Source organism: Falco biarmicus, chromosome 12 (assembly GCF_023638135.1).
Source record: "Falco biarmicus isolate bFalBia1 chromosome 12, bFalBia1.pri, whole genome shotgun sequence".
Taxonomy (NCBI): domain Eukaryota; kingdom Metazoa; phylum Chordata; class Aves; order Falconiformes; family Falconidae; genus Falco; species Falco biarmicus.
This window is the reverse complement of record NC_079299.1, coordinates 7,231,103-7,246,276: the sequence shown is the minus strand read 5'-3', so window position 1 is coordinate 7,246,276 and position 15,174 is coordinate 7,231,103. Positions and strand designations below refer to the sequence as shown.

The 15,174-nt window shown below is 37.2% G+C and overlaps 1 protein-coding gene across 3 annotated transcripts in view; it reads left to right on the top strand.

Annotated features, from left to right (window-relative positions):
- DISP1 (dispatched RND transporter family member 1) overlaps positions 1–15,174 on the top strand; it is a 92,190-nt gene that overhangs the window by 67,265 nt on the left and 9,751 nt on the right. For all 3 annotated transcript variants that reach the window (XM_056357030.1, XM_056357031.1, XM_056357032.1), the window contains exons 3-6: positions 8,649–8,678; positions 12,015–12,138; positions 13,396–13,523; positions 13,938–14,035. In XM_056357030.1, the coding sequence (XP_056213005.1) occupies positions 8,649–8,678; positions 12,015–12,138; positions 13,396–13,523; positions 13,938–14,035 (380 nt within the window). The remainder of the gene's footprint in view (positions 1–8,648; positions 8,679–12,014; positions 12,139–13,395; positions 13,524–13,937; positions 14,036–15,174) is intronic.

Here is a 15,174-nt window from a genome sequence, read left to right as displayed (position 1 = left end):
GAGAAGATGATTTAATTCCTGTTCAAGGGAACCAAGTAGACGCTATTAAGGAAAAGAGCCAGCTTTCCTAGTAGTTGATAATATTTAGTCAGTTGTTGAAGATGAAAGAGGGAAGGCATTAGGAACCAGTATTGCGAAAATGAGTTTCAAAGGAACCTTAAACTGAAGACTTAAGTAAATCCTAGGCTTCTGCGTGTATGCCATCCACATGGAGCAATGAGGAAAAGAGGAGGAAAAACCCTCAACAAACCTCAAACCTTGGAGATGTTTATAGGAGCATTTCAGTTGCAAGTCATCTGTATGTTATACATTTATTGAAGTTTTAATTTGGGCATATAACAAATTGTACTGGGATAGAAGAGACTTCCAGTTGGAAAGGACCTACAACGATCGTCTAGTCCAACTGCCTGACCAGCTCAGGGCTTGACCGAGTTAAGGCATGTTATGGGCATTTTCCAAATGCCTGTTAAACACTGACAGGCTTAGGGGCATTGACCACCTCTCTAGGAAGTCTGTTCCAGTGTTTGACCACCCTCTCAGTAAAGAAATGTTTCCTAATGTCTGCTCTAAACCTCTCCTGGTGCAGCTTTGAACCATTCCCATGTGTCCTATGGCTGGATCCCCAGGAGAAGAGAGCAGCACCTCCCTCTCCACTTCCCTTCCTCAGGAAGCTGTAGAGCATGATGAGGTCGCCCCTCAGCCTCCTTTCCTCCAAACTAGACAAGCCCAAAGTCCCTAGCTGCTTTTCATAGGATGTTCCTTCCAGCTCTGGTGCTAAACTTCTCCAAGTAACTTCCAACTGAAAATACAGATGTATAGGATGTCAATATGATTACATTGACCTTTTCCCATCTCTGCTGAATTAATGGAAACATAGTTTCCTCTTGTATGGTGGCATGAGCCAGAAGTTTGTGACTGGGAGATGTCAAAGTTACTCGTTACTTTTTCAAAGTAGGTTATTAAATTTTATATTGATTTCAAAGCAGAAAGGAAGTGAGCAAAACCTTGGTTTTAAGTATATACGGTTTGCCACTGGTGTTCAAGCTGTCTGGTTTTACCCAGCGTGTATGCTGTAGGTCAGTAAAGCATACACTTTTTATGCTGAATTTAGGTGAGAGAGAGCAAGAATCACTCAGTGATTTTCTTATTAAAAACTTCCCTACAATTGCATTCCTTGCAGAAAGGCAATGTTATTTGCTCATACTGGCTGTGAACAGAACAGATCTCAGTTGGAACTGAAGAGGTAGGTGAGACTACAAGAAGAGCAGACAAGAACCTTTATAAAGCTTGATATCTCAACAATAAAAATGTGAATTGATGTCTATAATACAGTTACCAAATAGCATATTGATTTTTGGTGTCTCTACTACAAAACTTTCATTTTGCTTAATTTTATGCAAAAGAATAATAGTAGCAGAAATAGTTTGGAAGTATAAGGTTAAGCAAAACTGCAGCATTGAGATTTCACGCTTTTTAATGGGATGAAATATTAGTTAGTTGGAGATCATCTCACCCTGATGATCTAGAGATTAAAAAAAAATCCTTTTGGATTGTTCCTTGACACTTCATGTGGGAAAGAACATGAAAATTCTTTGCATTTTTGTTGGTTTCAATAAAACCTTAAAAAAAAGCAACTTAGCAGAAAACTGAATTCTCTGTCATCTTTACAACATCCTTCTGTTGTGGGTTGTCGTATTCTTCCTTTATAGATGTAAACAAGCTAAGTGCAGACAAATACAATAAACTACATGTTTAAAAAACATCTAAGGGAGAACTTATTATTGGAGTCAAGGAAAACTGCATCATAGCAAAAAATTAAATTTGGAGGCTTGTAAAAAGTTGTTTGGCAACTTAATCTGTTGGATTTGTTTTCTGAGTGGTTCTAGTGATTGTTAAAATGAAAAAGCACATAGGTGTTATGTCTGATACAGCAGCAAAAGCTAGCTTGATATTTAAGAGCAATTCAAATTGTTCTCACGGGTCAGTGACATTCTGCAAACATGAGGATTTTCTTCCTCTGCAGGGATTTAGTTTGTATTGTATGTTCTAATGCAAGATGTACAATATGATGCATATCTCATTCTGTCCTGCAGGGATTTAGCTTATCCTTGAGTGACATATATATCCTTGAGTAATAATGACAAAAAGCTATGTTTTATCACTTCTTGTAACCAGATCTACCAACAAAGGGAATACTTTCCCTCTGGCAGAGTAAAGCATGGAGGTTAAACACCTCATGATCCTTGGACAGGAGAATCTTTATATTGATTTGTTTGGGGTTTTTTTCCCCAGTAAGTTCAGCTTTTTATTGTAAGTTAACATTTTTCCTTCAAGTGATTTTTTTTTTTATATGAAAAGAAAGAGGGAAGAATTAGTTTTTCTGCTATTGGCTTTTTAATAATTTTTTATTAGTATGTTTAGATGTCTGTGGTGTACAGAGTGCTTCAAAAAGAAGATATAATCTGTGACCTAAAGAGTACACTTTCAAAAATACGCTATGTATTTTTATGAACGTGATGTTATTTGTATCAAGAGAAATAATTCATCCCTCATAAGAATGCATGAGGAAAGTAGAATTAAGGTTATGGAAGACTGTTCGTGTTTGTCCATACTGCCAGAAAGTGAAGGTGTTACAGATCTACTGTAGTGTCTACAATTTTCATTTATTCTGGACCCTGTTTTGCTAGACCAGTTGTCACGATTGCTTCTGCGTTACCTGCAACACTATTGGTGATTGCTTTAAATCTCTGTGACAGCTGCTTTATGATAAGTAATTGTAAGCTATACATTTATTTTTCGAATATTGTGCAGCTCAGTGCCAAAATTAAGGTCACCAGCCACCTGACCAGTTAGTTTTCTCTGAATGGTTGTTTGGAACATTGAGGTTTTTCCTAATCTGTCAAGTTTCTGTCAGGAACCATTTCCGTGCTACACTCGCGTCTGGGTTTGAGCCCTGAAATTATGGTTGGCTGTCACTGTTCCATGCTCACTGATGTTTGGATATGATCTCAGCTGGATTTGCTAAGAGATCACATTTATCAAGTCAGTACTTCCTCATCCAAGACCAGTTCCTTCAGTGAAGTAGGGAAAGTGGTTGCAAAGACTGGTCCATACCTTTTCGAGATGCTTCTAGTCCAGTCAGCTGGTGGTTCATAGTAAACTGTTTGGTGGCAGGCAAGGCTGAGTGCTTCTCACTAAATGCTTCCTCAGTTAGTGCTGGCTCCAGCTGGGAGGTGGTACCTTGCAACCAAGGCTGGAAGCTAGCTCAGCTGAAGCAAAGCGTCAGAGTCAGCTGGGTATTGCTGCTGAGAGTGCACCTTCTGCTCCCCTGGAATGAAACACAGGAGAAGCACCTGTACTGGCAATTCCAGATTTATCCGTGATACTGTCGGTTGTTTCCTTATGCCTTAGAAAAGGATGTAACAATCCCAGGCAGTGCCTCCTAGTGCCCCATGTCAGGGTGGTAGCACCACAGGTGTTAATTTTAGCTCAAATTCTAACTGGTTTGTTGTTCCTCTAAGGAGGTAAGCGGAAAAGCCCTTCTACATCCAAGCTCCAGTCTCTACATCTGCATGCTCTGGAATAGAAAATAATTCCATCTAAGTGGCATGAAATAAATCAGAAATCAAATGTTTAGCCAGGGAAATACCCAGAATTATAATAAGAATGTAAAATATTTTAATAAGGTATTGTTTGGATAAGTTAGTACAAACATACGTTTTGAAATGTATTGATGCTTTTAAACTGATGTTAAAAAAATAATAATTACTATCAATGAAGGCAGGAATCCTGTTCAAAATCATATTAGTATTCTTTCAACCTTTTAGCTGATTGATAGCTACTAATACTTTTCTAAAAGGCTGGCTGCTGTACAACAGAAAACTCTCTTCAAAACACAGCCTGTTTTCCTAATTTTCTGTTTCATGGCTATCTTCTACAGGGTTTCTTGCACCTGCTCAGGAAGCAGCTAGCATTGATTCCTTGTGGTGCGAGGCAAAGGGGGTTACTTAAATTGATACCTTTCTCACGACTGAGGTTTGTGAAGAAAGACTGCAAAAGAATGTTTTGGAATATCTAGATAGTTTTATTGTCCTCTGACACATTCAGGGTTTTATTCCCCTGAAATGCATTAGACTCATGAAACAAATATACTGCAAAGGCAGTAAACCATCCATAGTATTATTATTAAGTGTTAACTTGGCTTGGAATGGTCCCAAGCTGAGTAACATGTTTGTGAAGCGTTGTTTTGTCCAGGTGATTGTAATGTACAGGTGACATGAAGTTCATAGGACTGGATTTAGTAATACTTATGATTCCCAAAAGCTTTCCATTGTGACTCTTGAAATTAGGACCAAACTGCCCTCCCTGTTACACCCATGCCAATCTATTTAACTTTCATGAGAAAACTCATTCAGTGCTGTAACTGAAAGGAAGTTTTGGTTTCGCTGGGAACCTGAAGCAGGATGGGGCTGAGTGGCATGCCATGCCACCCTTCAGGAAGCTAGAGCACGAGTCATTGTCATTCTCGGACTGAAAAATACATAAAGCAATAACATTTTTGTGTACGTGTGAACTGCCCCCATTCCAGTTGGTATATGTGCCAAGGCACGAACGTTTTCTGTTACCTCACTGTTCAAAATACTGGTTGAAATGCTGAGGTTGTGTTTATTTAGGCTGGAGAGGTGAATGTTAGAGCTGTAGTCATCCAGTCCAAGCTGGTGCCGTGATCCATCCTGCTGATACTCTTGTTACTTCCTACAGTAAACTTTCAGATATTATACCAACACTTTCTAAAAACACCACTCCTCCTTTTCACCATGTTGCACAGATGGATGCTGGTCAATCAAATGTATTTCATTTGAGAAACATCTGGGGTTTTTAACCAATTTGTATATCTTTATGTCGTTCCTAATTGTATGATGCTGAACCTAAATTCACCATTAGGAAAGGACAGGATGAAGTAAATCATCTGTTGAATAGGTGCTGAGGATTGCAGTAAGTGGTGGTAGAATAGAGCCCGTCCTTTTCTTCCCCTTTCCCTTCTCCCCCTTGGTGCATAGTATGTGTTAGATTTTAATCAGTGACTGTAATTTATGTAATAACTTGGTTGTGCTAGTCTCGTCACAAACAACTGCAATTGTCACTTTCTGCTATCAAACCTGTGAGAACTAAGTACGGAGGTAATTTAATACACAGATCAGCTTGGCTTTTGTCCCAGCAAAATAATGGAATTCACCATTTCTTTCTCATGAAAACTGATGAGGATTTTTTTTTTTGTCTAGACTTATTTTAGAGGTTAGTGGTGTCACTTAAATGAAAATGTAATACTTCAAAAATTAGATACAGCAGCATTAATTAAGTGGGAAAGATCTGGTTTTGCCATGCATTTCTGTATTTTAGGGCATAACTAAAGAATTTTTTAGGCATAAATTTCAGGGATAACTTTTCCTATTGACCAATATAATAGAGCCATCACAACAGCTGCAAGGGATTGGTTACACTGCTGGAATTCACCCGGGTGTACACAGGTTTTTTTAATGCATGCTTTTTGAAACAAAACAGTTTGATGGCAGGTGTGACCTTTAACCCTCCCTAACTTTGAAGAGCTTAATCATCATCATTTGTTCAGCACTGAATATATTTTGCAGGTGGAGGAAACAGAGGGAAATGTAGTTTGGTTTTGCTTGGAAAGGGGGAGAATAAGGGATGGCTGTGTTGATATGTTTTACCCCTTTTGTGTAAACCAGATTAGGCAAAGTTAATTTTTTGAAGGTCTATCTAAAATTTTAACGTTCCATTGAGAAAATCTGTGTTGCCCTACAGTTACATGATCGAAAGAGTAAAGCTTGAAGAGAGATTTAAAACATACCCATCTACTAAGATTTTGCATGCAGAAGGGGTTGGGAGAGCTGTGGAAAGAGTAAGTGTGTACAAGAAGATCCATTGAGAAGCTACCTGCATCATCCCCAGAGCGTTACCGATTACACGTCGGGCCTTCCCAGAAAATGTTTGTCTTGCCAGCTTTTTGAGAACTTCAGATGAGGTTCTGTACCTCGCTGTCTGAGCAAACCATCGTATCTGGGGGGAGTGCACAGTGATGCGGACATGGTGCCCCGGGTGAACCAGCTAATCCTTCACAGAGTCATGGCGATCATGGGAACAGTCGTACAGCGTGATGGATGATGTGGATAGCAGTGCTGGCAGCCCATGCAGAGGAAGAGTTGCCTCTATGGGGGTTAATTCTCAATTAAAACACCTGTTTTTGTTTTTGTTTCTCCAACCATGTAGATTAACTTTTTAAAAAAAAGTGCGTACTAAAATTGACAAAGTCTGGAAGGCAAGTTTGTCTGCCAATATAAACTGGAATCCTCATATAAACCTTTGTACAAGTCAGCGTAATTACAAAGCTTATACTAATTGTCCTTGGGTATGCGAAATAGTTGTATGATGTTGTTGCTCATGGTAGGGTCTGTTATGACACAGATGAAAACAGGACTCGCTGTCTAATCAAGAGAAGTTGGTTCAGTGGTTGAGGCTGCAGATAGGATGGCGAGCAGTCCCCTGAGCCTGCCACAACTTCTTTTCAGCCTCAGGCAACTTACTGTTGCAAAGTAATTTCAGTTTATTTGGGTTTCTGTACATTTTAGCTACTGATGAGTCTGTTGTTGTGGTGGTACCAGAAGTTTTTGGCATCAGTTGTGAAATTGGGTATGTTCAGTTCCTCTGAAAGTCAGATTTATGTATCTTGGACTGCAGTCTGAAGGTTGGTGACGTTTCATAAATTTCATCTTAATTTTTGTGGCTGGATTTAACAGAAGATCCTTGTCTGTACATTTCCTTAATCTTTTGACTTACTGCAGCTGCAGATCAGTTATTTTGTTTTACTACTCCTTTTCCTCCAGCTTTCTCATGGCTGCAAGGAGCAATTTTTACTATGTACTACCTACAGGCATGCCCCAGTTAGCGACTCTACTGCTTTATTGGGTTGGGGCATTTCCAGACAGCAGTGAATTACAGCTGATAGAAATTTGCTTTTATACAATTCTGATTACTTACAACAGTTAAATTAAAATGGTTTTGTATTTCTTGAGGATATAGATATAATAGCTTTATATTTCTTGATGGAATGTTCCATCATAGTTATAATTGTGCTATATTGCTTGAGACACACCGTGAATGAAGATGAAGAGTAAAAGAGGGCTCAGCATGAGTGTTTAGCTTTGCGAGTTTAATTTGTTTTTTCATCCTCCCTGTCAAGGAAAGGGGTAATAGGAATGGTCACCATTATATTATTCTGTGCTGTCAATTATGTTTTCATCACCCTTTTGCTGTCATGTTAGCTAGCAGTGCTTTGAGTATGGCCTGTTGCTGTGTTAAGAGCTGATTTGCATTGGGTTGTACTGTTTGTTCAGTGTAACAAAGCATTCTGTTTCAGAGGCTCAATTTTACATGGATTATTTCCCCTTTATAGTTGCTCTGAGTTAGAAATGGATACAGTCTAAGAGTACTCACACCCAGTGCAGGCATGGTTGCAGCTACCTTGATATGATTATGCCAGAACATTTTGGTTCTCCTGGACAAGAATTTCATCCCAGTATGTCGATTCTTATGTTTAAAGGACAGCAGATCTCATTTCTCAGCACTGAATTAAACTTCAAACTTTTGTGAAACTCTGCAAGGAGTCTGAAGTTTAAACTGTTTCTCCAGCGGTGCGAGAGCATGCACATCTCCTTCAGAGACCTCAGTGTGGAAATATTGAGTGATCTATTTTATGCAAGCAGCTGTTTCTTAACTCATTGTTTCTTTGCCTTTTTAAAGAGGTAATGTTAAGTATGTCCTTGGTGGTAAAAGTAAAGTAAGTCCATAACCTAACTGAAGGTGTAGTATGGTTACATCTTTTGTGTGATTCTATGTCGCATTCATAGACAGGAAAGTCTTGAAAGGACTTGCAGATTCTTCATGGGATTTTTTAAAAAAGTGGAATTTATGTGAAATTTACTGATCCAGTAAACAAAATGCAGTGCTCACTGAAAAGCAGCAGATAAGAATAATTTGCATGTGGGTTTGCTATCTCCTCATCAAAGTAATATTGTTTATATTAGATATTTTAATAAATAACAAAAACTTGCATAGAAAAGTTATTCTATATAGGAACCTCCTGTCATTCTGTTTCTGGTGTTATGGCAAGATAAAATTTATGGCCAAAGTTAGGTTTTTTTGTAACGGAATTACGACTGGTGGTTAAGGTTTGTGAATTGCAATGTCAGAACACGATGTTTTGGTTGTCTGTTCTCATCACATGCAAACTTTGTAATGATTTTCAGTGGTACTGATTTTTTATCATGTTAGTTTATTTGGTCTCTTGTTGAAAACTGGAAAAGCTTCTGGAATAATAATCCCAAAAATCAGCTGCATAAAATTCCACTTTTGAAAACCCAGCTGTCTTTGTAGCTGTAATTATTCTCTGAATTACTTGTTTGCAAAGACTCAATTGAATATGATTGTATGCCTTTTAAGATTATTCATATTCTAAAATATATAATTTTTGTAATTTTGCTTATCCATGTATGGGAAGAATTAAACAAATTTGCACATGCATGTATATTTCATATATTTTCAATTACTCTCTTTTTTTCCCCTCCTTCCAGGCCAGCCAGACCATTCAAGTTACCAAAAAGGTAAGGTCTAGTACTGTCACACATGAGGTTTGCAGAATCATAAATGCAATCAGTTGGTGGCAAAGCTGTGCCTCCCCATATAATGCAAGAGTACGGAATACTCAAGAAAAATAGTAGACAAGCAAATTAAAGCACATTTTAAAAGAAAAAAGATATTTCTTTATGCAGTGGGTTGTGAATTTCTGTAACTGCCACAGGAGACTGTGGAGGCATCAGCAAGTTCAAACGTTTAGAAGACTGGATCTAAAATGGCTTCCTAAATAAATACTGAAAGACAGAGCCAGGGACAACTCTTTAGCATACTTAATGACATGTCTATGAAACCTGGAGGAGCAGGAAGGAGGTAGACCACAGAAGGTGGCCAAACTCACATACTCTGTTTATGGAGAGGCAACTAGTTTCTCCATAAATACTGGTCCAGAATTTTAAAATCTTATGCAGATTTCCATGTTCCTTGTTTTCATATATTTGATGGCGTTTTTTTATTACAACCCCATGCCGTTTTCGTTGTGTGTATGTACACTGTCTGCACAAGCATAAAATCTCTGCAACTTGGTACCTACCTTCTTGATTAAGGGTTATTGTGAGAAGTAGCTTGGTTATATCATCAACAATGATACAACAACCTGACAGAAAAGTTCAGAAAATGTCATCATAATGATCTTTTCTTCTTCCTAAAACCAGAAACCTTATGCAATCGGGAACACTAAATTTGGACTGTATATGCTCTGAAAAATGGCAGGGTCATAGAAAACAACAGAGCAACTGTTACTGCATCAGTAATAGCAACAAGAAACCATCTCAAATCATTAACAACGTAATCCACCTTTAGGATTTGGTTTCAGTAAGGAAGAGGCCTGTTTGCTAAGTGGCTGTTGTTACATAAACCTGTGTGTTAATATGAATTCAGTCACACAAGTACCTATTGCTCGTAGTGACCTCTTCATGGAAACTCTATGTTGTATGTTTCAGTCTCTTTATGTGAGACTGGATAGCAGTTCAACCTGGGTATGTCTGCATATAGGTGCTGAATTGTAAAGTTTAACACTATCCACCCGTTTATGCTGTAGATTAAAATGGAAATGAAAAGTAAACACTAGCTTTTTTACCTTCTCCTTTTGAAGAAAGCATCTGAGGTCTTGGGGCAACTTGCTTGAAACTAGTCCTTTAGTGCAGCACCAAATGATGCTCAGACAAATAAAATCAAAATGTAGCACGGTTAGTCCTTTTTGGTGTTCCAGCCCAGGTCAGCTTTGCTTATCTGGATTTCAGTATGTGAATCTAGAAGCAGGACAGATTTGCAGATGTAAACAAACACTTACTCTTTTCTCTATGTGGCTTATTAACATGATAAACACTTCACCTGGGACATAGTTCTTTTACAGCTGGTGACTGAAGCATTTAACCAATTTAAGAGCTGCTCAGCTGAGAATGGAAGTGTAGAGACAACATGTCAAAGTGGTCAATCTGGCACTACTGATGAATAAGAAAATAAATTTTTCAGGTCTAATTTTTATGGCTTCAGAGCAAATGTCTGTAATAGCTAGTCAATCTAGCTTGGTGTTTATGAAATCATTTAGTCCTAAAAATAGGACAATTCTATTAGGTCATTTACTTCCCTTCTACTTTGTACAATTGCTCATTTGGCAAGCTGCCCCTTTGTGAGTCACTTTAATAAAACCTTACACTTCAGATTGCTTTTTTTCTTGTGTGAGAGTGTAAGAATTATTCCCCATTTACCTAGAGGGAAGTTGGGATACACCCGGTGCTTTGGATTTCCTTGCTCCTTAAAGCTGTACGTAGACCCCCTAGACATACCTATTTCCCCATGCAATGGAAAGTCAGCAGTAAGCTTGCTCACTGCTGTTTATTTTACAGCTAGAAAATGGGAAGGCTGTTGCTGGAGTGTGGACCTGAGTATCATTACCTCCCTTCTTAGCAATGGGACAGAAAATTTCTGTAGAGCAGATAATTGAATTGTGATTAGGTGACGAGTTGCTCTGAAACGCAAGAAGAACCGTAATCTTTAAGACGGTAGAAATAAGTAAAGTTGCACTCTGCTATAAATGTTCATGTTATGTTGCACGTAAGTTGAGGAGGAAAATAAGAGTTTGGATCTTCTTGATCAATATTTGGTCTGTAACGGAGACTATTGGTATGGAATGATTCATAGCCTATAATTATTTTTCTCATGCTGCTTAAACTTTATGGGACTTTCTGTACTCTTATTTGCTCTCAAGATTAGACAGTGTTGCCTTTGAAACATAAACTCTGTGTATTCAAATCTTTACTGTAAGAAAAATTAGTAAGAAACTAAGGTGTCCGGGTTTCATTTTATTTTCTGATAATTTTCTGACAATTTAACAAAAATAAAAATATTTTATAAAAGGATGAAAATTAGATCTGCATATAAAAATTTTTGCACTTTTAAAATCCAGAATGAACTAGAAGTTAAAATCCAAGGATGTGTGTTATACTGAGACTAATCAGCATTAATTGTTTAGCCTTTGTGTATTATGTCATAACTCCCTTGCACCTTTGAATTTACAGCAGATTTTATGGATCATTAGTATATAGGGTTTGAGTATTTTTTTAATGACCATTTTAAATATAGAGGAAATGTTTTCTTTGGGCTTCTACTTCAAAATTGATTCTTCCTCTGTTTGGTATTTTTCTCAAAAAAGCTTAAGCTTTTGAAGAAGAACTGTGATGTTTTCTATCATTACATTTTTTAACAAAGCATCTGTTTTCTTGTGGTCCCCAACCATGGATAATATCCATGCCAAAAGTTAAGTATAAAGTTAAGGAAAGAGTATTTATATTTTAAAAATTGTGTTTAGTCTTAAACAACAGTTTTCACTTCACATACGCTTTTTCCCCCACATTTTTAATGTAGATTATTGCTATGGCAGTTTTAAATACTGAACATGTACTAAACAACAGAAATATCTATTTCACTAGCCCGTAGTTATTCACCATTGTAGCAGTACAAAGGAAATCTAAGATAAAGCCTGCATTTTTGTCAGAATCACGAGGGGAAAAAGAATAGTCTGATATTAAAAGCTTTTTGGTATAAGAATACCAAGTTTCAGTAGGGAGATTTGATAGAAAGTGGGTTGGTTGGGGTTTTTTTGATTAATTTAAAAAAAAGAGTGATGTAGAAATAAACCATTTCCAAATGGTTTCTATCCATTTATGATAACTAGCTTAATTTCATGTAAGTATAACACAGAAAACAGGTCAGTGCTTCAACATGGTTCTTTAGAGAAGTATGGATTGGTTTTGTCTATAACTCCTATTTCTGTAACATCTTTTTCTTTGCTCCTCTCCGTGTAGCTACGCTGCGCTGATAGCTGACTGGCCTGTGGTGGTCCTGGGCATGTGTACTGTGTTAATAGTGGTGTGTGCACTGGTTGGAATATTAGTTCCAGATCTTCCAGACTTCTCTGATCCGTTGCTGGTAGGTAAATATTAATCAATTGTACTGTCAAATAAGTATGTTTGATTTGCTGTCTTTTCAGTGGTATCAATAAACAGCAGATGCAATTACAGCAATTGGTACGTTCCTTTTAAATTGAGATCTGCCCAGAGGAAGAACCTGACTCTTAATATGCCTGAAAAGTTTCCCTGTACTGTGAATTTGTTTTTTTTCCAATTTCCAGAGAGATTCAATTGGTAGTAAGTTTGCAGAAGCAAGTTCTGTCTAATGAATCCACAAAAGAAATTAATTGCTAAGGAGCCTTTTAATTCCGCTAATTAAAAAAAAAGTATTAAAACTTGACATTGGAGCAGCTAACTGTGATACAAAGTTGCAGTTGCCATCGGAGAGTGTTATCCACTAGTTTAAATTCCAACTGCATTTTGCTATTGAAAGGTCATATGTCCTTCAACAGAACTGCTGTAGATTGAATAATGTAAATTCATCCCAGTTTTAGATGTACAACACAGTACAACTCAGACCATACGTTCTAAATCAGGTTTCAAAGAGTAAGGGCCAGGATCTATTAAAGGAAAGAGGATTCTTAAGTGCCTTCTGGGGATGAAATTATATCCATATTGAAAGTCTGAAAGTAATTTTTATCAGATTCTGTTAAATACTACACTGATTTCTTACTTCTCATGAACTGTCTTACCCATGAGTAGCTGTCAGGACTTTTGTTGAAAATACTGTATTTAATTATTATCCTCAAATGAAAATATACTGTCCCTGTAAGTTATTATTATTTATATTATATTCGTGCTTATCTGTACATATCCATATGTAATGGATATTTCTTGAAAATAACCACGTTATTAAGATTGTTTGGAAGTCACTTTCAAAATTAATTTGCCTTATTCTTGGACAGACAGAGAAGATATTATTCAGTGGTTTTTGAATCACAGTTAATCAGTAAAGAGTGATAATTGAGATACAGAAGAGGACTTTGTAAAATGTCCTTGCTCTAAAAACTGTGTTGAATGTTTCATAGACTTAAGTTGTCATCAATTCTCTGGGAGAGAGGTAGTATGTGCAAGAATTCTTAATCCCTTATCACTTGACACACTTGGTCATTATTTTGTCTGACCTGTCATAAGGCATTTTATCTTTAAAAGTTGATGCCTGGAGTAACTATGCTTCATAATGAAAACTATCCATCACTTTGATCATGTCTCCACTTTCCTGTTTGAGCTAAAGAATGAAAAGTATTAACGGAATTTTGTGGTGCTCTTCTCTTAGGGTTTTGAACCAAGAGGGACGGCTATAGGACAGAGACTTGTCACATGGAACAACATGGTCAAAAACACAGGGTACAAAGCAACACTTGCGAACTATCCTTTCAAATATGCAGATGAGCAAGCTAAAAGGTAAGAATTTGTATTAAAAAGGCATTTTATTTGGGGCAGGGTGGAGAGGTGTATGTACGTAGTACTTGCTCCGCTACCCTCTGAAGTTCATATATTTACTGCCACTGATTTCAATAAATACAGAATTCTGAAGGCCTCTCACATGGAACTAGATATTTCCCATTGCAAGCTCTTTAAAAAAGTATATAATTTTAGTTTTCTCTTTGAATTATGGATATTTTCTGGGCTCAATGTTATTTACTTTGAAGTCTCCAATTTAAACAAAAAGTTCAGTGAATGTTTCAGATTTTCTATACCAAAGTCACATTGGTAAAAACACAGTTTCTCATGTAAGAGCTATTAAGATGTGTGACTTGTTTGGATGCTTCTACTAATAATCTCATTGCTAAGGTAAAAGTATTTATTCTGTTTTAGTCATCAGGATGACAGATGGTCAGATGATCACTATGAAAGAGAGAAGAGGCAAGCAGACTGGAACTTCCACAAGGATACCTTTTTCTGCGATATTCCGAGTAAGTGGAGAAATGATGTAAGGAAGGATGTAATCTTCTGCCAGTTGCATGATTTTGGAGCTCTTCTGTATGTTGTGTGCCTTATTAGGAAAATACTTTTTTGCTTAGTGGATTTATAAGCACCTTCTTTCTGTATGCAGAAGTCTGAAGAAATTGGGCTGAAATGTTGCTGTTCTATTGGTTCTTCCTAGGAAGCAACTGTGTTTATTTAAAATGTTTCCTTTAAAGATTTTATAAGTTATTGGTAACACTGATCATTGTAAAAGCAGTGTTTTGTGTATGACTATAGAGGTAGCACCTAATTCACACTAGGGAAGAAGTTGTGTTTTATCTGTGCCATTAACTTAATTCTATAAAACCTAAATCAAAATACTTTTCCTGCATATGTCCTAAAAGAGTTCCACAGGTCATATCTTGTACAGGATTAAGGGGTTTGTTTAGGAAAAAACAACTACCCCACAAAAAAACCCCACCCCAAACCTACACACACGCACAAATCCCAAACAAAACACCCCCCTCAAAGAGATAAAAATAAAAAACCCACCTGAAAGTGCTGAAGGCTTATGAAGCTGGTAAAGTTAAACTAGAGGACAAAAAATTACAAAGAAGTCTTTATTGACTTTTTACAAGGCATACTGCAAAGCTCTGATAAGTCCTGTTCTGGCAGAGAGTATGTATTAGCAGATGTAGATCTTGCCTTTATTCATAGAATGACCTGCGCTCTTTTGCAGCTACTTCAATATGTGAGAACTGATAACAGAGCAGACAAACATAATTGTGAAATTAATTGTTTATATTACTTGAGCTAAGAGAACGATGACCAGTAAAAACCAGAGTGAAAAACAAACTTTTTTTCTTTTCTATTATAGTGTGGTCTTATGTCTAAGAGGATGTGAGCAAGGTTGTAATTTCTGCTCCTGTGAGCAGAACCAAATTAGACTGAACATACCTTGTGTAAAGAAGAGGAAATGTACTTGAAACTCTACTGAGCATTAACTGCAACTTGAAGCAGAGTTAACTGCTCTTATCCTCCCCCCTGTTTCTGCACAGTCTCACTCTTTCTTTCCGCTACTGTTTCTGCATAGTCTCAGTTGTGGCAGTCATGAAGGAATTGCACTTCTATGGGAAAGTTTGCCAGT